The sequence below is a fragment of the Lepidochelys kempii genome, chromosome 8, assembly GCF_965140285.1.
Source record: "Lepidochelys kempii isolate rLepKem1 chromosome 8, rLepKem1.hap1, whole genome shotgun sequence".
In the NCBI taxonomy this organism is placed as follows: Eukaryota; Metazoa; Chordata; order Testudines; family Cheloniidae; genus Lepidochelys; species Lepidochelys kempii.
The window spans coordinates 66,060,572-66,082,014 of record NC_136387.1 but is presented as its reverse complement, the minus strand read 5'-3'; the positions used below and the strand labels follow the sequence as shown (position 1 = coordinate 66,082,014).

Below are 21,443 nucleotides of genomic sequence, written 5' to 3'. Positions count from 1 at the left end.
TATGGTTTTTGGTGCCATGCTTTTATTTAACTGAAAGGAAAAACTACACTGTACCACATAAGTAGCAATATGACAATATTTTACAGCACACTATTTGAAAAAATATGGAAGCAATGATCCACAGAAGTGGACAAGTAAGCACACAATACACTGTACATTTCTCAACAGTGCCCATTAAATCATAATTAAATAGCTGTATTTGGCTTTAAACAGCCAAACAATAAAAACAAACAGTCATACTAAAATTTTAAAAATGGTTTCAGTAGCAATTATGACTGTTAGAATTTGAAGTTTTGCTCTGGAAATTAAGATGAGTGTTTGGCAAATTCAGTCATAGCAACAATAATAATAATACCCCTGATGAAAGCACCAGTGTGTTCTGAAAAGATCAGTGATAAATGTTGGCCTTTATGAAAAGCTTTTTTCCTTTTTTATTTTTTTAAACATGACCCCAACCAAAGATACACTGTAATTAGAAAATTTGAAGGCTTAAAAAAGAAAAAGCGTCTGTCTTCACTTTTCCTGTATTAAGAAAAATTTTAGACTGTGAGCAATGGACTTTTCAACTGCATTATTCATATTCTTCCTTTAGACACTACACATTTTTTTAACCTGTAGACAAATATGAACATAATATATTCAGTCATATTTTAAATGATTCAAAGAATCCCTATGGCATGTATTTTAACTCACTTTGTTTAGATGGATGTGCATGTACTAGTGAGTATTGCAAGTGTTCAGTCAAATCCTAGGTCAGTTTTAGAAAGAAAAAGGCTTCCCATGATTAACCTTTATAAACTTATTCACCATATCCACATCTGTTAATTCCATCCACCCGCTCCCTACTCCAGCACTGACTTTTCTTGAACTCATTTTTACTATACACAAGTTCATATAACAGTAGTTGTAGGAGCTATCTAACAGGCAGAATGTGCAAACCCTCTTTCCCCTCTATATTTTTTATATAATATATATACACTTGAAATATAAGAGTTACATATCCTGATCATATACATGCAAACAGTAGGAATCAGCTAGCGACAAGTAGTTTTGAGCCACATACATTTTAAACATATATTTTAAAGTGTTTTTTCTTTTTTTTTACAGTTTTAACAAATATACATAAATATAAGAACATAAATTATAGTAAAATATTGACAGCATTTGAGAAAATGTTGATAAACAACCCAATGCATTTATGCCTAAGGCCTTATAATAATTAAAAAAGTACTGTTCTAAACTGTTTAAGGACATCTCATTCCTGTGAATCTTTTATATAAGTAAATGAGTACATCATAGTAGTGAGGCATTATTTCTCTCGAAGCAGTTCAATGAGAGAAATGTACATAATTTTAGTCTCTACTCCCCATGAAACAGAATGAACTACATAGTTATAGCATAATACTGTCCTTATGTTTACACAGTTGTCACAACACAAACAGAACAGGATCATAAATCTTTCAAATCTTTTCCTGAGAATGAGTTTGCCCCCCCTCCCACCAACTAATCCTCTTGTACACGTTGCCAAAAAAACCACAGATTTGGGGGAGGTTTCAAGTTTGTAGTTTTTTCAGAACAGTGCCACACTGAAAATAATTATACAAAAGAAAAACACTAAGAACAATAGTGATAGAAACACTGTTATGAAATCAAAATGCAGCCCTTTGTAAATAATACTGAAATATGTTCCAATGGCTCTTTTCAAAAATGTTTATATTTGTTATAAAGATTGAAATGTCAACCAGGTTCTTTGCCATACTTATTTTAAATGGATAAGAGATTCTCAAAATGTCATTTGTCAGGGTATGTAAAAAAAGTGATTTACTTTTTAAAAAGCTGGACAGACTGAAACCCATAGCAGATGTCTATCCACAACAAAACTTGTTTAAGGCTGAATTGCGTAGAACTCAGGTGAAAAAAACAGATTTAGTTAGTGAATACTGTGACTCTCCTGAATATTTTAGTTGCTAAATAATAATTTAATCTGAAGGAAACCTCCCTTTAAGCAGCTCAAAGAATTCCTTTAATATTTAAAAAAAATAAACCAGTATTACAGAGTTGAAATGGAACTGGAAATACTCAGTGGGATGGGTCTTTCAGTAATGATTAGAACATACAATGAGGGTCTTTCAGAACAAGACCAGTATGTCTTAGAATAACCATAGAGTGTTCTGTACCTCATAATAGACAACTTTTTTTGTTTGTATTTCATGATGGGATTCATTAAGTAAAATTCAATGACACTGAAAATAATAAGAAAAGTGAAGGAAAAAACAGCAAGAAATTTAAATTTCAAGACAAGCACAAACACAAAAGCATAAGGCAAGAAATGTAAAAAATGTAATTGCAGTCACTGCAGATGAACAACATTCAGTGCTTATGTATCTAATCAAAATACAGAGCAAATGTACCCTATAGTCTGTATTAGCACATACAAATCTCCACACATGAATCAGATATTTCCAATATCACTTGTAGTTGTATCACCTAAGTGACAATCTTCTGTACTCCTAAATACTGTGTTTACATTCCAGTTGTATATGATAAAAGAACTTGTCCAATTTCAAGTTCTATAAGTCTTGTTGGCAACTAGAAACCTATTTTCTATAGGCAGTAAAGATGAAGTGCAAGTTTATCACATTGTCTGAAACAAATATTTTCCCCACTATGCCTTGGTAGGTAAGAGTTTTTTAGGAGTTACTGGTCTCTTGGTTTGCCACAAATGGCTGTGAATGGTAATTGCATCAACACTGGCAGACATAGTTTTAGCAGGTATGTGGCTAAATTGTTTCCTGTCAGAGTTGTATTTATATAGCCCCTCTATCATTTTCTTTGTGATTGACTTGGGGCCTATCCCAGTCAGCTTATTGATTTCTTCAGTGTCAGGGCAGTATGTATACAAAGATCTGAACTGGCAGCCAGAATCCCGGAATAGGATTAAGAAGTTATTAGCATCAGATTTCTCCATTTCCTTTAAAAGAAAAAGAAAAAAAAATGTTTACAATGTGAAATTTATATTACGTGTAGGAAACCCTCAACTCTAAGTTGTAGGGGGTTTTATTTTAAACACATTATAGGCTGATCTATAGTTCAAGTTGTATAACACTTTCCCTAAGACCCTGTTTTCAGTTAATTACAATTTTCCCAAACTTCAACTATTAGAGCTAAATTTTTGCATGCTGGATGTCTGCCTCAGGAAGAATTTTCATTTTTTTATAAAAATAAATAAGCAAAAACAGTGCAGTTGTTCCTAAGAAGGAGGTAAGGGGAATTTTTTTTTTTCTGCCCAGGTTAAAAATTATTACAGCTGTTTAATTAAGAAACTCTAGCACCTCCATACTTGGGAGCAGGGGTTTGCAATTTGCAAGGGAGGCTGCCTTAGTACTGAAGGTGTGCTTGTTGCCATTCCCTAAAAATCCACCCAAATTTGGCCAATCTATAAGTTTCTGAAAAATTGCAGTTAGCACACGTTCAGTAGAGGCTTCTTGGAGACTGTAAGCATTATGGTCTAAAGATTCCAGTTGCACAGATCATGATCCATCTGAATCAGCTCCTACATGCTGACTAGACTGAGCATGCGCAGTCCCCGACAAGTGACTGAGCCTGCTCCATTCTAGGGCTGCAGGAGCGGAGCATGACCTTCTCTGCAATTGCTCCTTCGTACTGCTGGGAGCTGTTATGGTGCCAGGCACCAACACTGCCAGCAGAGACACTGTTTTTCCTGTGCTCTTGGAGCCCCTTCTGCTTTCACCCAGATAGTATGGAGGAGAAGGAAGCATTCTGACATGAATAAAGAGCGGTGAAGAGCAGAGGGAGAGGTTGGGGCAGAAGGCCTTACCTACTAGAGCACACACACCTCCAGAATCTGGAATTGAACCCAGCACTCTTAAATCTTGACATTGCTCTGCTCTCAGCAAACAGCTGTAAACCCACTGGCAAAGCGTGTGTCTCATACCACTCTGGTGGCTATTGTACATTGAGGATAACAGTTTACTATTACTACCAATTACTCCATTAGGTTAAACAGTAGAGATCTGTGCTATGGATCTAAAGATCCCAACTCTGCTGATGATCCATATAGGTTCCACAAAATGGAATTGCTTTTTTTCAGTTTGCTTTTTAAAAAAAAACTTGGAAAATAATGTTTTCAAAACCTGTTAAAAGAAAAGAATGGTAGGTTGCTAAATCAAGCATTTAAAAGTTAGCACATGCCAGAATTAAGATTGCCTGTGCATATAATTAATTCAGTCACCTTCAGCATATGTATTATGATACTCTTTAATTACATGAGGCTATACAATTGTTTTCATAATACCCCTTGCTCTTTTGGTCCTTTACTCATAGAGGGGACAGGCTCAGGATCACTGAGACTACTCTAGCCATCCACAAAGCATTTACACAGCCTTGGGAGGAAGATTCCTTTACACTGTTCCCTCCACCCTGGCACGTCTCCCTAATGTTCAAAGGAGGCTGGATTTAATGTTTTTTTTTTTTAATCATCAGAGGGAAAATATCCTTACCTCCAATATTTTTTTCTTCTGACCTTCGTTTACTTTTCCAGCCAAGCAACAATGAGCCAGAGCATTCTGAATAATATGCTTATTGGATTTTGCACTGGGTTCTTTGTAGAGCTTTGGACCTATGAAACAGAATCGACAAATCAGCTAAGTGATTCAATAAGCTATACAGAAAGCAGTCTCGAACACCATGAAACACTTTTTCCATGTTTCTTTTGTGTATGTAACAATACAATCCTAGCACCCACAAAGGAATTAAGTAGAAATCAGACCTGTTACACACATACATTGATTGACTGCTATTCTTCTGTTACTGTATCACAGGATTATATATGAATATAATGTGGTACAACTGTCAAAACTGAAAAAAGATTTTTTTTAAATATTACTAGATCACTCAATGATATGTCCTTCAGCATTAGAGCATCAGAGGGCAGTTTAGGGGAACTACCTTGAATATGCCTCATAAACTGTTCACATGATAATCTACTCAAATACTTTGTATTTAAAAAAAAAATCCTTTGACCAACTAAGAGGAGGATGATTTTCATTTCTTCCTCTGCCCCTAGTTTTAAAGGGTGAAACAGAGAACAGTGAGTTGCTGCAGTGTTTAGAATTACTGGTCTCCTGCCTGCCTTCTGGGATTGGAGGTCTTGTGGAATCCCAACTGCGACTTGCCCACAATGAAGGCAGAAAGGCTTGGTGCTGATTCTGACAAGTCATTCAAGGCTGCCTGAAGGGCTTGTTCCATCAGGAATGATTAGAAACTGTCTCTGCTTTGGTTTCTGACAAGTGTGCAGTGTAGGGTTGTGAGCTGTAGAGAGGTTGATGGTATCCCCCCTCTTGCTGACTCTAATTGGTGACCCAGTCCTGTGGAAAAGCCATTCACTAGAAGAAAATTTTACTGCAAAAAGTTTAACCAAAAACCTCTTCCCCCAGATGAAAAATGTATCAAGTATATTTTTGAATAAACTGTTCTTTGTGGTGGGGATATAACCTAATGGCATCAAAGCACCACGTGAAGCTTAAGAATCAGAGGCCCTCTAGAAGATGTTTGGCTCTTCACCCTCACAATTTTGAGGGATTGGGCAATGGAAAATAGATTCAGCAATTTATCTTCCTGTTTGAGTCAAGACACTTCGAAAGGAGGCATAGTTATGATGACTAATAAAAGGGAACATAATCTTAAAGGCCACCAATGATTTAAAGTCAAGATTAACTTTCACTGTCTCAGACTAACTAATTGACTGTTTGGATGGAAGAACAGAATCAATGGGAAAAGATGTAAGAAATCTGATTTATAAACCACAGAGTATTCAAAATTATGTGGCAAAAGACCCTGAGTTCCTTAAAAAAAATCACATTGCTTTAAAAACAAAGTCTGAAAAGTTAAAAAACAAACAAACAAAAAAAACCCCACCAAACAAACCCCTCCCCCCCCTTTAGGCAATGGGTCTTATTGAGAGAACTAACGGAGACAACCTAAGTCCAGTGTTAGTACCTGTATTAGACTTAATCCTGAGGAGATGCGAGGAAGCGATTAAGTTGGTTGAAAGTGCTCTCAAAGATTGGTAGATAAATACTGTGCAGTATCCAGATTGTAAATTTGGCCTCTTCTGTAGTTATTGCAGTAGTGTTGAAGAGGAAAATAGTTTATTTTCAGAACATACAAATTTCCCAGCATAGCTAGAGCTGCACAGCCTCATAGATCAAAATTAACCTCCTTAAAAGCTTGTTTATCTACAATACCTGTTGATACTTCAGAGCTATTCTTTGCCAGACTGAGCGATATTACATGGACAAAAACACAGATTTTATTATTATAATGATGCAAGACATTTTGTAATATCACACGCTACACACACGGAAAAAGAGGATAAAGATGATGTCACTATTGTTAGACTCATAGGCCACTGAAATATTAGAAGTAAGGCAGTTGAGAGTTTTTAATAAGTCTTTAGTTTTTAAAGAGTGGTCTGTTTTGAAACAAGATGTAAACTATGGTGTATTGTTGGCTTTCAAACAATTCTTCAATTCTTTTATATTTAAACTTATATTACTGAATAGATTTTTTTCTCCTATGGCACTTATATTTTTCTCTTTGAAGCTTTTGGTTACAGACTGATCCTGTATTTTCTACACTCTTTCCTTCCCTTGCTATGGAAACAATTTTAATAGGACCTGCATAAAATTACTTATGTGTTTGTGGGATTTGGCCTAAATTTGTAGTTTAGTATGTTTATTTAATATACCACATTTCCTATTTTACCAATATTTTTTATTTTATATATTAAATTACGCCATTTTTAGACAGTCTAGACATTTGCTTCTTTATTATAGAAGATTAATTTCAAGTCTTTAAGGAAGAGTCCTTAGTCACGTTGTAGGAATTGCAAATAAAGGAGAACCAAAACTCTGCATACACAGACCCTTTTTATACCCAAACATTTCCCTGAGAACATTACCAACACTGACCTGTGTATTCTGTAGCAGAGGCCACTGAAGAAGTTGTAGATGCATTTTCCCAATCTTTTTCCCCATTGCGACTACCACAACGACTGGGAGATAAGAATCCTTCCACAGACTCAGACCTAAAAATGTACAAAAATATGTTTTCCTTTCAGAACTGAGTAGAACATATCTATGAAAAAGTCCCCTTATTTTCAGCAGAATGGCCTTTTAACATCAAAAGAAAACTTAGAATCAGATGTACCAAACCCACGAAAAAAATGCAGAAATTGGGCTTGTTTTTGGCTTGTAGCTTGTTTGGCTTGCAGCTTGTTGCTTCTTCTTTTTTGATTGGCTCCCGGCAAGGGGGGGCAAGCATGGGGAGAGAGTCAGAGTGCACAGTAGGCCCACCCCAGTCCCGGACTAAATGCTGCGGGGATCTAGTCACAGAGAGTATTGGGGTTCTTAGGGATTGTTTTGGCCTTGTTTTGAAATGGGATTAGCTTGATTTATGGCTTACTGTGAAAGTTGGGGTGCTTATTTACCACGTGAAAGTTGGCAACTGTGCTTAGAATATTTTACTGTGATAGAAGATAGCAGGATATGAAATGTAGACTAAAAGCCCAAAGCTGTAATGCTACCAGAAGAATTAGAGGAGCAACTCTGTACATTTACCTTCGGTCGCATGTATTATTTAAGGTGTTCCAAAAGCTATTACAAAGAGTAATAATAGTATGAAATTGTAGACTATATCAAGGAAACAGTTCTAATAAAATCTATTAGGCTGTAGAACAGTCTTACTGAATTTTGCTTGAATCATTTAAAACTACACTGAACAAACATTTGAGAATTTTCCATAGGGAGAAAGCCTGCTCTTGACAGGATGATTAACTAGAAGTACAAGGTTTGTTTTCCCATTTCTACTGATGATGGCATTATTATAGCAGCTGCCAGTAAGGACTGCTATAGTTAAGGTTGCAAAACAGTTTTCATTATAACCTTTTGTTTTCACAAACATTAACCATTGGGGCTGAAATAATAATGCTTTGTCCTTAAAATCATGGAGGTCATTTGCTATGGGGCAAGGAAGGGAGTTCTCCCCCTTGACCTTTATTTGCTTCCCCTGACTTTTCCTAGGCCTATAGGTCTTCCACTTTTTGCCCTCCCCAGACTTTGCAGGATATAATGTAATCACATATAATGTTCTATATGCTGATACCACCTTATCCTCTCCCTCAGTCCCCCTTGAATTTTTATGAAATGACACTCTGCTCCAAATGTGAATATTTTTATGTGTGGAAAGTGTGAGCAAAATCCCTTCAGCTATATTTTTTCAGTTAAATTCTAAATTTCTTTGAATGGGACTACTACAAAAATTGGTCAAGTTTGAAACTTGGCATGGATATGGTCCTGAACAAGCCTTGCTTGTTTGAAGAAATTAAGAAAAAAAGTGATTTTAAAAACACTTTCTAAGCACATTCAATTAACATCTGGTAAAATCTTAGCAGCTAATTAAGCTTCATTTCACTTGTAATATCACTGTACGTTTACTCTACTCAGCCTGTGCATGAGGGAGATTTCAAAATATCTTTATGAAATTCAAACAATAAAATCCTCGAAAGAAAACCCCTTTAACTCTCTGACATGAGGAAAAAGGAGAAAATTATGGCAATTCACCCCTTTCCTACCAAAAATAAAATAAAATCAATGATCCTGAAAATTCCATGCCTCATCAATTTTTACTGGATTCTACAACATTCTGAAAACTCAAGCTCTGAATCACATCTGAAGCCACAATAAGATGCATGCGTTCCAGTCATTGTTACTTCAGTGCAGCACATCTGCACTAAGGTTTTGCACAAGTACAGATATATCCATGTGGCTAACCTGGTGTAAATAAAACCATTGTAGACGAGGCTTTATTTTTTTCTGTAGAATAGCTAAATATAGTTACAGTACACCTCCTCTCAAATAAAACCGATAGTTTAAAGAGATGCCAAATACACAATACATTTAATTAAAAGAATTTATGCACTACTGTGACAAGCAATTAGCCAATGCTCAAACCATTGTGACAGGGTCAGGCCAGATGGCTACAGGAGAGTGATAGACGGCAGATATATTTGCTCCAGATTAAGCAGGTCCTTTTTCCCTGGATAAGGTAACAGGAGCAGTCGCTGGTCTGTCCCCCGACCCACTAGGTGGACTGGCAGAGACTGCGGGGATTGTTCTCCTTCCTTTTCCCCCTGCTGGCCAGTGATGAGGTTAGCTGAGTGAATGGCAGGTTTGAGCCACTAGCAAAAGTGGCCACACTGAGGGCTGCCGTGAATCTCTGAGGTGAGCAAATCCTCCAATAAGCACAGGACCCACCAAGGCAGAGGAGGAACTTTGTCACAGCATGAAGAACAGTGAGGCAGTAGCTCATTAAAGCTACAGGGCTGCTCACAGTTGAGAAGTAAAGCATGGTGGCAGTAAATACAGGATGGAGTTGGGTTAAGTCTGATCTGAGCCTCAGAATAACTACCTTTCCTTTTCCTTCACTCCTCTCTTCTTGAATGTAATTGTATGAACTTCTATTTATTTAATTCAATCTTTCATAATATTATTTTCAAGTGAAAACACCACACTGGCTTTTAACTCACAATAAATTCTGGTATTCAGCCAAGGCTGGTGAAAAAAATGCCAGTTAAGTTCTGGTTAGCTCCTGGCTACTTTTGTGCAGCCACTAAGAAAAACAAAAAACACAACAATTCTATCAAATCAGCAAAAAAGTACTTTGGCATATAAACTGACAGCATGTGAACAAAGAATCTACAGGTTGAGCCCAAAGCTCAAGGAGTGAATTAAAGAGATAGCACTGATAAAAATCCAGTGGATGTGCTCTTTTGCACACATTCACAGCTGCACAATCAGCAGCATTTGTGAAAATTAACGCACATAATTCAGTTCTTCATCAGCCGACAGTGTGAAGGATCAGTGTTGCAGATCAGGAAAGAGTATCAGTTGTCAGAATACAAAATATACAACTTGGGTTCTTTAAGCATTTTAGTACGTATGCCAGTTTTCTGAAGATAAACACCAATTTATATTAAATAAAGGTGTTATTGCAGCTTTACCTTGGCGTTCTCTTGCCTGATTGCACGCTGTCATTGTCTCCCGTGTTCAGTGATGCCAATGAAAGACTAGATACTGAAAAAACACGATAAAGTTGTGAACCTGGATAAAAACAAAGTTAAAATTTATGAAAAAGCAGGCAAATAGCAAAGAGTCTGTTCATTAGACACAACACCAGCAGAAGGAAATTGATAAGTGTTCTTATTTCTATATACAGTATGCCTGCATGCATATGTTGCAAGGTTAATCCATGTATTTATAGACACAATAACAATGGAACTTACTTGAATCTGGAGTTTTCTGAGGCTAAGCATTAAAGTGAAATGTAGAGCTGAAATCTGGGCACTAGATTAAAGTTGCAAAATCAGCAAACCAGATCTAGCTACAGTGGAATTAATTTCCCACTAGAATTTTGAATGGATTGTTATAGAGCATTTTAAATTGCACTGAAATAAGGTGGAGGGTAACAACCAGCCATGACAAAGCACACATGGCACGACAGCGAAGGATGTGGAAAACTTACTGCTAAAAACACAAATAAGGACACTGCACTTTCCTCTAACTGTAAATTGTTAATAGTTTCTTTGAAATCATTATTCTACATTCTTAAATAATTAATGACATGCTACACTTTTCCATAGGACTGTTCTCACAGGGATCACAAGTACACTTGCACTAAGTCAGGCGAGTGGGTGAAGTATTCATAATAAAAGAACACCAGAACATAAAGGTAACTTTTCAGATGTACTTTAGTTTTTGTCTATGATGAAGCAGCAGCTTAAGGACTCTTACCTTATAGTCACCATTTTATTTATTAATCGCACATCTCCCAAATGTTCTACTCATTGTTAGCTCTACAGGTGCAAGGAAGAGGTTAGTGAGTGGAAAGAATACAGAGCGTACACAAAATCATGCCAGACATTAGTGCTTTTGCTGGTATTCATCGAGCAAACCTTTGCGTTTCTTCTTATATGCATGCATGCATAATATATCAGCAACATTTGTTATCATTAACTTCCATTTGTAAATTCTACTTTTTCCAATTCAGTGACATGCAGCTTCAAAAATTGTACATCAGTTTAGCGTGAGGCTAATCTATGAACATTTTGGTTAGTACCACAATTCAAGCTGGTGTTTTATCATGAACAGACTCTTTCTACATTGATATTTGTTACCTGGTGGACCTTTAACTGGAGTTTTGGGTGATTCAATATGATCTCTATGAATAGATTTTGGACGTGGCTTTTTTTGTTTGGATGAGTGTGGGCGTGGCTTTATTACAGTATCCATTTCTTCCATGAGCTTCAGCTGTTTCCGTCTCATATATTCTTGCTTAATAAATTCTCTACGTGCTCTCTCATCTTCTTTCTTTTGACGTTCTTCCTCTGTCTTGCGCCTAAGAAATCATGAAATAAAGTTTTAGTAGAAAACTTTCCCTCGGAAAGACTAGCAGTTGTAACCACCATAATACTGGTAACAGGGGAAAAAATGGCTATTCCAGAATTTTCCAGTTCTCATATACAAGTAAGATAAACTGATCTATTCTCAGTTTTCAAACAGCTGAAAACTTAACACACTTGAATGTTGTACTGGAAAAATTAGAACCATACTTCAGATTGTGGAATTTTTGGATTTAATGTTTTTTTAAAAAGTTTTCCATTTATCTACTGAGAGCTTGTCTTTCTTTTCACCCTAGATTTTGGACGTGTTTTTAATTGTGTCAGGGAAATCAGAAGATATGGGTCCAGATCTTCAGCTGATATAAATTTGCCAGTTTACATCAAAAGAGAAGCTAAACTCCTCACCCCCATTGTAAATGTAAATAACGGGAATAAAAAGGTTATCTACTTTTATAGTATAGTTCAAACCCTACCCTCAAATACATATGAAAAATTATTCTTTCATTCAAGTGGAATTGTGAATTGATATGACAGAATATACTCTTAGTCTTTAACTCAGTTTGCCAGTACCAGAACTCCCTGAAATCAATTTAGGTAAAAGGTTTAAATAAAGTATTGGGCTCACAGTGGGAAAAGGATTTGTTGCGGAAAACAAAGAAGGATGACCTAATTGCATTATGATTACAATTTTTATAATTTTAGCCATAGCAAAGGCTCATGTATATTATTTTTGCTTATGTTGCAATTAGCATATGCAATTAGCTTTACCTTGTCTCTTCCTTCTTATGTTCTAGCTCTGCTTCCAGTTGCTGCTTTCGAAGTAGAGTCTCTCTTTCCCTTCTCAACCGTTTCTCCAGTAATGCTGCCCGTTTCACTGCCATATCATTTTCTGCCTTTTGATCATCCTAGCAGCAACAATATTTAGGAAGAAATAGATCAGGAGATTTTAAGATAATTTGATTCTGCATATGGTGTACTTCAGGTCACTAAAAGTCTACATTTTTTAGATTGTGTTGGTATAATCTATTAAATATCCTTATTGAAAATCTTCCAATATCTTTCCCCTACCCTATGGAAAACAAACCAAACCAAACCTCCAAAACCAACCCCCAAAACCTTACCAGTACACACTTGGAGATTATTTAGGTATGTCAAAGAAGAATTTATACTTCACTTATATCAACAATGGTGGTAACGACTAAAGTGGTAAAACCTATACAGATCTAACTATCAAACCATAGCAGGAGGAAACGTCCACTTGAGGAGTACCACATGGAGACACAAACAGCTGCCTCCAACTTAAGCCACTGGGACCTGTTTATGAGGGCACCCCCCAGCTAGATCAACAGCACATCGCTCTGCCCTTGAAGACAAAAAAGCTTCAAAGATCTCATTCCATTCCAAAACAAAGGGGAAAAGAGCAACCAGGGGTTGATGGGGGGAGAGGGGGCATTACAAAGTTTATCCCAACATTAATTCAAAAAACTTGTTACCACCATTTATATCACATATCCTTACAAGAAAGCCAGTTAAGAAATTTTATTAATGTTCCTACAATGCACTGTCAAGTGCTGCACAGCTAAAGTGACAGTCTTGGTTATTTTTATGATGTATTGGTGCCTTAGGAACTTCTTTCATCATATTTCAGATGTGCCAGATTTTCAGTTCATCAATGTGAAAGTGGCTGTCTACTCAAAATTCACTGAAAGCTGCTCTGGGGTTTTGCATGGAAGCAAAGATGGTCAACAGGCTTAGAATGCAGGTGAGGAAGACTAAGGCATAAAATAAAGCACCAATCCTGAAAACGTGCTTATCTTAAGTTTATGCACTGAGTAGTCACACTGAACTCAGGAGTCTGGATCCAAAGCCCTTTGAAGTCAATGGGAATATTTTCATTAATTCAGTGGGTGAATCAGGTCCTTAGTGCCTGTTTGCAGGATTGAGGCCCAACTGATTTATTTCTATCATAACAAAAATCTAAACATTTGCAAAAGAATACCACAAAAAGGAAATAAGAAATAACTCACTATTACTTTTTCTGACATTCTACAGGGGGTTTATATTTGTTAAATTAAAGTCCATCTCACATTATCCCCTGCAATTACAGAAGTTAGTTTTCTTTACTTTTTGTTTTAATTTAACAATTTGCTGTAATAGAGTTTCTGTTTCTCAGTTAAAACATCAAAGATGATACTGAAGTTAGACAATGCATACAGTTAAGATGTTACAGTTGTAGACCATAATCCTATTCAGATCCAACAGCATAAACCCTTGCACACTTGCAGAGTCCCATTAGCTTCAATGAGACTCTGAGTGGAGGTGTCCATATTAGTGGACCATAGTGCAGGACTGGTGTCTTACATTGCACTCTACACACTCACAGACTCTTAAAAAAAACAAACAAAAACAGAACAGGATTTGTAATGGGAAAGATCTTGATGCATGTGCACAAATTGCTGCTCGTCAGATGGATGCAAATAATTCTATTTTCTTTCCAAATGGCGGATTCAGAGCAGATTAAAACAGAAGATACAAAGGTCTGCCATTATTACTCTAAGTTAGCTTGTATAGTTGTACTATAGCAGTAACAAGGCACTATCATATGAAATTCAAGGGGTTCAGGAATGAACACAGTTAACTGTAGGCTGTGCACGTGGAGAGGATGACAGTTTTCCAGGAGGAGCATGTGACTATGCAATATATAAAGCAACCTCTGCTGGCCAGTTCAGTATATTTTGTTAGCACCATGGATTGGTTTCCAGAGGGAGATAGGGTATGCATATTGTGGATGCAGCAGTTTCAGTGATGAACGAAAAAGGGAATAAAATATGCTAAAACTGTGTTCCTGGGCCATGAGAAGGCAGTCTCAATTCGGTATCACTTTAAATATATGGTATTCAAACAGTGCAGTGCAAGATTTTGTGCACTCCAAGAAAAATTTTGAAGACTACATTCAAAACAGTAGTGGCTTTCAGCATCCAAACTGCCTTTTTAAAATGCACATTTTGATTAAAAGATTCTGCCTACACATGGGCATTTTAGTATACAATATATTAATTTTTTAACTACACATATAAAATGTGACACTTTTAAAATATGCAGAGTACTCTAAGGAGATGAAATTTCCGAAATCTTATAAAACTTTGTCAGGAAGTAAAGAACATGAAAGAAATTGGTTTGTGTGGGCACTAAAGCTTGTGTTAAAAGAAAAAAAATGTACCTATATTCAATATGCTTCTTCTTTACTCCCCCCTCCCCAAATCCCCAAACATCTTTTAAACTTTATGAATTGAAAGAGGTGGTGAAAACTGCTGGCAGATATTGACAATCCCTATGATCCCAAATCAATTAAGAGTCACAATGGCGGAGAGGTTTCAGAGTAGCAGCCATGTTAGTCTGTATTTGCAAAAAGAAAAGGAGGACTTGTGGCACCTTAGAGACTAACAAATTTATTTGAGACACACTTTTAATCACTATATGCAGTTGGCCTCAGTGGAAAGTGGTTATTGAAAAGTCATCTATGAAATAAAAGCCTCCCTTTGAAAAAGTAAAATGTTTCCAATAGACTCATGCATTGTTCTAGTTCACCTACCTTAAAAAAGAATCCACAACACACTTTTTGGTCATCCTCGAATTGTTCTCTATCACTCTCACCTTCATATTTCTCAACAGACACTTCAGCCTTTTCTGGTGGTTTCAAATCTGAGAGGGAAACTTCAATTAGGTTAGCTGTTTTAGGAATCAGTGTTGGCAAAACAGGTTGGCTTAGCTGATCTTCATTTGGGGTGAGGCGGACAGTTTCTGTGATGGGCTGAGATAATACTTCAGAAACCTTAGATTCAAAAGGCTTGATCTCCTTTTCCTTCACTTTTTGTTCACATTCTTCCAAAGTACCTTTTTGTTGTTGTTGTTCTTTTGCTACATCCTCTGTAGGTTTGACTTCTTTCAAAAGATTTCTTTTTAATTGAGGTTCAGATATACGTTCTCCATCATCTCCAAAACATACAAATGATCTAGTCTGAATGGGAACCTGACTTGGAGAAAATCTTCTCAAACGAGGAAGACTATCCACAGACCGTGGAGCAGTTAAGGTGCGATTAAAAGGTATTATTTTCAGTTCATTTGGCCTGGGAGTCCTTTGTATTTTAACAGGGAAAGAGGCATTCTTCCTATTAGAAGACTGTGGTGATTGATGAGTAGGGCGAGGAGGTTCCAAAGCAAATGCTGCAATGGGAGATGACAGTCCTGTTTGCCTCATTGAAGATTTAAGCTCTCGGATTTGTTTCTGAGGTGAAGGCTGAGGAGGTGAAATAACCCAGGCCTGCTGCTCCCTCATTTGCATCAACATCTCTTGCTGAAGGGATAGGCGTTGCATTTCCTGCTGTAGGAAATGTAGAGAAGCATTTAGCTTTTCAATAGATTTTGTATATTCTAAAATATCCCCTTCATTTAAGGTTTCTTCTGCGGGGCTTACTAAGTTCCATTGCTTTTCAGCATCCATAGGTGTATTAGGGGACTTTAACCACTTGGCCTGAGAATTTTCAGCACTTTCCTTTATTACCTCTGCAGTCTTATTAATTTCTTCAACTGGTTTTTGTATGTCTTTTTCTTTCAATCTGTTACTATCAGTGAATACTTTTTCATCTTCAGCTCCAGCTGCTTCTTCTCGAAGAGGTGATATTCCATCACCTTTCTTTTTCACTACATTAAGAAATGCTGTCCTTCCCATTTTCTGTCTCTGCTTAGTAAAAGCAGCTTCCACTTTCTTCTTCTGTGCTTCAATGGCTCGCCTCTTTTCCTCCAGCTTCATCCTAAGATGAACCATTTCTGAAGCAAGCAACTGTGTAGTGTCTCTTCCTTGAGGGAGAGGTGTTTCCTCAGGTATATGAGTCCAAGCAACAACATGAGGAATATTCAACTCAGAGCCTTCTGGGGTAGTTTTCTGAGAACTGCTTCCACTACTTCTGCTATCTGTGTGATTCAGTTTCCTGAATTTCTGCTCTGCAAAGCTGGTCATTTTGACTCCCGAGCTTGAAGAAGCACTGCTGCCAGCTTGCGATTTGGTACTTATTGAGCTTGGACAGGGACTTAATAGCTCTCTGTGGTTGCTAGCTCGTATATCATAATCCTGAAGACATTTAGGTGGGTCTTCCATGTCAGAGTCCATGCTTACAGTATAATCTCTCAAAGAAGAATCCTCATCCATAGTTTCTGGAATATCTTCTGAAGGAACATGTATTCCAGTGTCCACTTCAGTATTGTCAGTCACAGGACTTAGGGCAATTTTTGTGTCTGTAATGACATCAGGATTAGGTTGATTTAGTTTAATATTTGAATTCAAGATGCTAATTTCCTGATTATGAAGAAAGAACCCATTTGTAATTTGGTCTGGCTGGATAACACTTGGAGATTTTTCAGTATCATGAATTATTTGCAAAGCCTCTTCAATGCTTGGAGTCTCAATCTGATTGCCAAAATCATCCATAACTACCCTGTTTTGCAAAGCTCCATTTGGAAGCTTGTATTGGCAGTTTTCATTGGCATTCCTTTCATTTGTGTTAAGAGATGCACTGGCCTTTGGGTCGATATGAGATACTATGTCCTTTTCTTCTTCAATATCTTGAGTTTCCTCTTCTCCATTTACTGGCTTGAAGGACAGGTTTTTCCTAATGTGTTTGGGCATGCGGTTGATATTTAGCATAAGGCCCTCATTACTAACAGATCTAGTAATTCCTCTGTTTGGAGTAGATATCTGAATACTGTTTTCATTATCAAAAGAAATGTCAAATGAAACTCCATGCATCGAAGATCTAAATGGGATTAAAATAAACAAAGCTGTTAAACAATTCATATTTAATACAATAAACAAACTTACATTACTGTGAAAAAACAATCTAAAATTGTAGTACACTATGTGTACTAATGAGATATGATTAGCTTCATTTGCTAGCATTACGAAAATACAAAATTAAATAGAATATAACATCTTATTCAGTCTCATGCTTTTATTGTTTGTTCTAATTACTTGTATTAAATTATAACCACACATATGCTTGTATTTTCATATGAAAAATATGCTTATTCATTTTGGGTAACTTCAGAGAGAAAAAAAAATATTCCTGCCAATCTGTAATACACTTAAGCAATTTTAGGAATATAGGAACTGGTCATACTGAATCACATTAGCGGTCCATCTAATCCAGCATCCTTCCTTTCTGACAGTAGCCAGTACCAGATACGTCAAAGGAAAGTAAAAGAAGCCAAACAGTGATGGTTTATACCTACAACATAGGAGTTTATAGCCCTTCTATTTTGTTCTAAAATCCTCTCTCATCAGCCTATTCTCATTATCCATAGAAAAGTACCTTTTTTTTTTTTAATCCTACTCCTGATCTTGATGACTTCTATTGGCACTTCAAGTATATTGCGTGCAGACAAATATATTTAACACCACCAGTCATAATATGAAATATTGGAGTACCCAATGTTAACCTTTCACCAGGTTGAAAAACTGATCAATTATTCCTATGTTTTCTTTTCTATGAGCTAGTTTCTACCCAATAATATTTCTTTACCTCTTACTCTGTGACGACTTGGTTTTACTTAAAAGCCTCCTGTTAAAGGCTTTTTGAAAGTCCAAATTATGTTAAATATAGTTCAATATTGTTTAGTGGCTGATCCACAGTTACTTCTTAAACCAGCTTCTATGTAATGATAACTTACCTTTTCTCTTTGGGCCAAGTCCCTACATATCCATCCACATAAGACATAGATGAGGACCTTCTAATGGCTCCTAATTGGAATTAAAATAGAATACAATGTAACTAAGTTACAATGTATGGAAATACTTGGAAAATCATTTAAAAATAAACAAGTTAGTACAGCAAATCAGTTGCTTTCATTGTTTCAAATATTTCAATGGTAAATTATCAAATTTTTGGAGGTTTTTTGGTTTTTATGTAAAATGATCTTTATTTTAATGTAAACAAAAGTATGGCAATCATATACATGAATTATATCATGTGCACACAGTACCCATCACTCAGTAAAGAGATAAAGGTAAATTTATTACTGAATACAACATTAATTATTTTATAAATAACTGTTGAAAGCCATATTCCACTTAGAGTGGAAACCAAACTTCATAAAATGTGTACAGCCAGTAATTCCTCACAAAAACCACTGTCTTGAGTGTGTGCTTATCACAAGAAGTTATAGGTCCAACCTTGTAAGCTATCCACGTGTGGATCTCCCACGGAAGTCAATGGGAGTTCTGCATCAAGATATCGTGCAAGAGTATCAACAAAACAAGATAGATAATATTTTATCCAAAAAACCCAGTACTATGCTGTTACCTGGAGCAGCTGAGTAAGGCTGATGGTGAGTATGCCTAACAGGCAGAAGTTGATGGGATGGTGTAAAGGTTGGACCCTCCACACTGTAAAGCAAAACAAAGTAATAGATAGAGGCCACATTAGAAGAATGCAGCCAAACTTTGTATATTGGTACAGTACAAGAAGTAGTTTATTTCTGTGTGAGGGAACACAGCCAAATGTAATTTTGCTCTTGAAACATTATGAATTTATTAAATAAAAAAGTACAAGCATCTTAATTACCACCACTAAAGCAAAAAGAAACCTGCACAGAAATTAAAATAGAAAGCTTCTCTGTAGTTTTCAAAAAATGTCTACTGAAAATGTTTGTTTATTGGTAAAACATCTGTCTTTGCAGTTATTCCATGCTAATGTTCTTTTCATGAAAGTCACTTTAGGTTTGATCTTGGCAACACACACCACAGCACATAATGTAAAGAAACAAAGGCAGAGGTTTCCTGCTGTCCACAGCAGACAGTGGCCTGGTCTACACTGCAAACTTAGGCAAACATAAGCCATGTTAAGCTGATCTAATAATGTATGTATCTACACTACTGAGACCCTTCCGCCGACCTAAGTGGCCTGTAAAGTTGACTTCTGTATTCCACCTCTGCAAGAGGTGTAGCACTTGATTCCACATCCACAGGTTGACATGGGGATAGTGTAGACACTGCACTGTGGAATTTGAATGAATTGGCCTCCAGGTGTCCCACAGTGCTTCACTGTGACCACTCTGGAGAGCACTTTCAACATCATTGAACATCAGCCAGGTACACAGGAAAGAACCACTCCCCTGTTAAAGCCCCAGCAACTTTTGAATGTTCATTTCCCATTTGATCAGCATGGAGAGCTTGCCAGCACAGCTGATCATGGAGACTCAAGGCAGCAAATGCGCTCCAGTATGGAGTACACAGGAGGTGGTGGATCTTATTGCTGTGTGGGGAGAAAAGTCTGTGCAGGCAGAGCTCCGATCCAGCAGAAGAAATGCTGATATCTATGCCAAGATTGTGCAGGGCATAGGGGAGAAGGGCTATACTAGGGACACGCAGCAGTGCCGCATGAAAATAAAGGAGCTTTGGGAAGCGTACCAGAAGACAAGGGAGGCCCCACACACATGCTGCTTTTATGAGGAGCTGCACATAATCCTCAGTGGTGACCCGCCACTACCCCAGAACGCTCTGTGGATACTTCCTGGGAGCCCCGGGTGGCATGTCTGTGGAGCAACAATGAGGAGGACATTGTTGAGGAGGAGGAGAAGCAAAAGAATGTTAAGCAGGCAACTGGACAGCCAAGAACTGTTTTTAACTCTGGAGCCCATCCCCTCACAGGACCAGTTGGCGGCGGAGCGGGATGCCGGGGAAGGCACCTCTGGTGAATACACATTCCCAATCAAACTGTAGGAGTTACATACTACTATTTTTTATGTTTAATCTGAACAAAAAAGCATACTTCAAAAAACATTTTTCATTGTGTTGTGTCAGTTCAATAGAGCTGACATGTAATCTAATTTATTTATATAATGTCCAGGGGCGGCTCTACCAATGTGATATATGCCATCATGTGCCAGCAATGCCCCTCTGCCATTTACATTGGTCAAACTGGACAGTCTCTACGTAAAAGAATAAATGGACACAAATCAGATGTCAAGAATTATAACATTCATAAACCAGTCGGAGAACACTTCAATCTCTCTGGTCACGCAATCACAGACATGAAGGTCGCTATCTTAAAACAAAAAAACTTCAAATCCAGACTCCAGCGAGAAACTGCTGAATTGGAATTCATTTGCAAATTGGATACTATTAATTTAGGCTTAAATAGAGACTGGGAGTGGCTAAGTCATTATGCAAGGTAGCCTATTTCCCCTTGTTTTTTCCTACCCCCCCCCCCCAGACGTTCTGGTTAAACTTGGATTTAAACTTGGAGAGTGGTCAGTTTGGATGAGCTATTGCCAGCAGGAGAGTGAGTTTGTGTATGTGTGTGTGTCCCCGGGAAAAAAAGGGGGGGCGGTGAGAAAGCCTGGATTTGTGCTGGACATGGCCCACCTTGATTACCATGCACATTGTAGGGAGAGTGGTCACTTTGGATGAGCTATTACCAGCAGGAGAGTGAGTTTGTGTGTGTGGTTTTTGGAGGAGGGTGAGGGGGTGAGAGAACCTGGATTTGTGCAGGAAATGGCCCACTTTGATTATCATGCACATTGTGAAGAGAGTTGTCACTTTGGATGGGCTATTACCAGCAGGAGAGTGAGTCTGTGTGTGGGGGGGTAGAGGGTTAGAAAACCTGGATTTGTGCTGGAAATGGCCCAATTTGATGATCACTTTAGATAAGCTATTACCAGCAGGACAGTGGGGTGGGAGGAGGTATTGTTTCATGATCTCTGTGTGTATATAATGTCTGCTGCAGTTTCCACGGTATGCATCCGATGAAGTGAGCTGTAGCTCACGAAAGCTCATGCTCAAATAAATTGGCTAGTCTCTAAGGTGCCACAAGTACTCCTTTTCTTTTTGCGAATACAGACTAACATGGCTGTTACTCTGAAATCTACCAATTTTGCCGCCCCAAGCAGTCACTGCTGAATTGCCGCCCCC

At 37.5% G+C, this 21,443-nt stretch overlaps 1 protein-coding gene across 7 annotated transcripts in view; it reads right to left on the bottom strand.

Moving 5' to 3' along the window:
- The window catches only part of CAMSAP2 (calmodulin regulated spectrin associated protein family member 2), a 171,284-nt gene continuing 149,841 nt past the window's right edge, over nt 1-21,443 (bottom strand). For 3 of the 7 annotated variants that reach the window (XM_073356781.1, XM_073356783.1, XM_073356787.1), the window contains 9 exons: nt 18,835-18,917; nt 18,203-18,272; nt 15,072-17,289; nt 12,248-12,384; nt 11,255-11,475; nt 10,082-10,181; nt 6,993-7,108; nt 4,521-4,639; nt 1-2,971 (listed from right to left, as the gene is read on the bottom strand). In XM_073356781.1, coding sequence (XP_073212882.1) covers nt 2,666-2,971; nt 4,521-4,639; nt 6,993-7,108; nt 10,082-10,181; nt 11,255-11,475; nt 12,248-12,384; nt 15,072-17,289; nt 18,203-18,272; nt 18,835-18,917 — 3,370 coding nt within the window. In that variant the 3' untranslated portion in view covers nt 1-2,665. Of the gene's footprint in view, nt 2,972-4,520; nt 4,640-6,018; nt 6,134-6,992; nt 7,109-10,081; nt 10,182-11,254; nt 11,476-12,247; nt 12,385-15,071; nt 17,290-18,202; nt 18,273-18,834; nt 18,918-21,443 lie in introns of those variants that run through there. The other 4 variants (XM_073356782.1, XM_073356784.1, XM_073356785.1 and 1 more) reach the window with 3 other exon arrangements.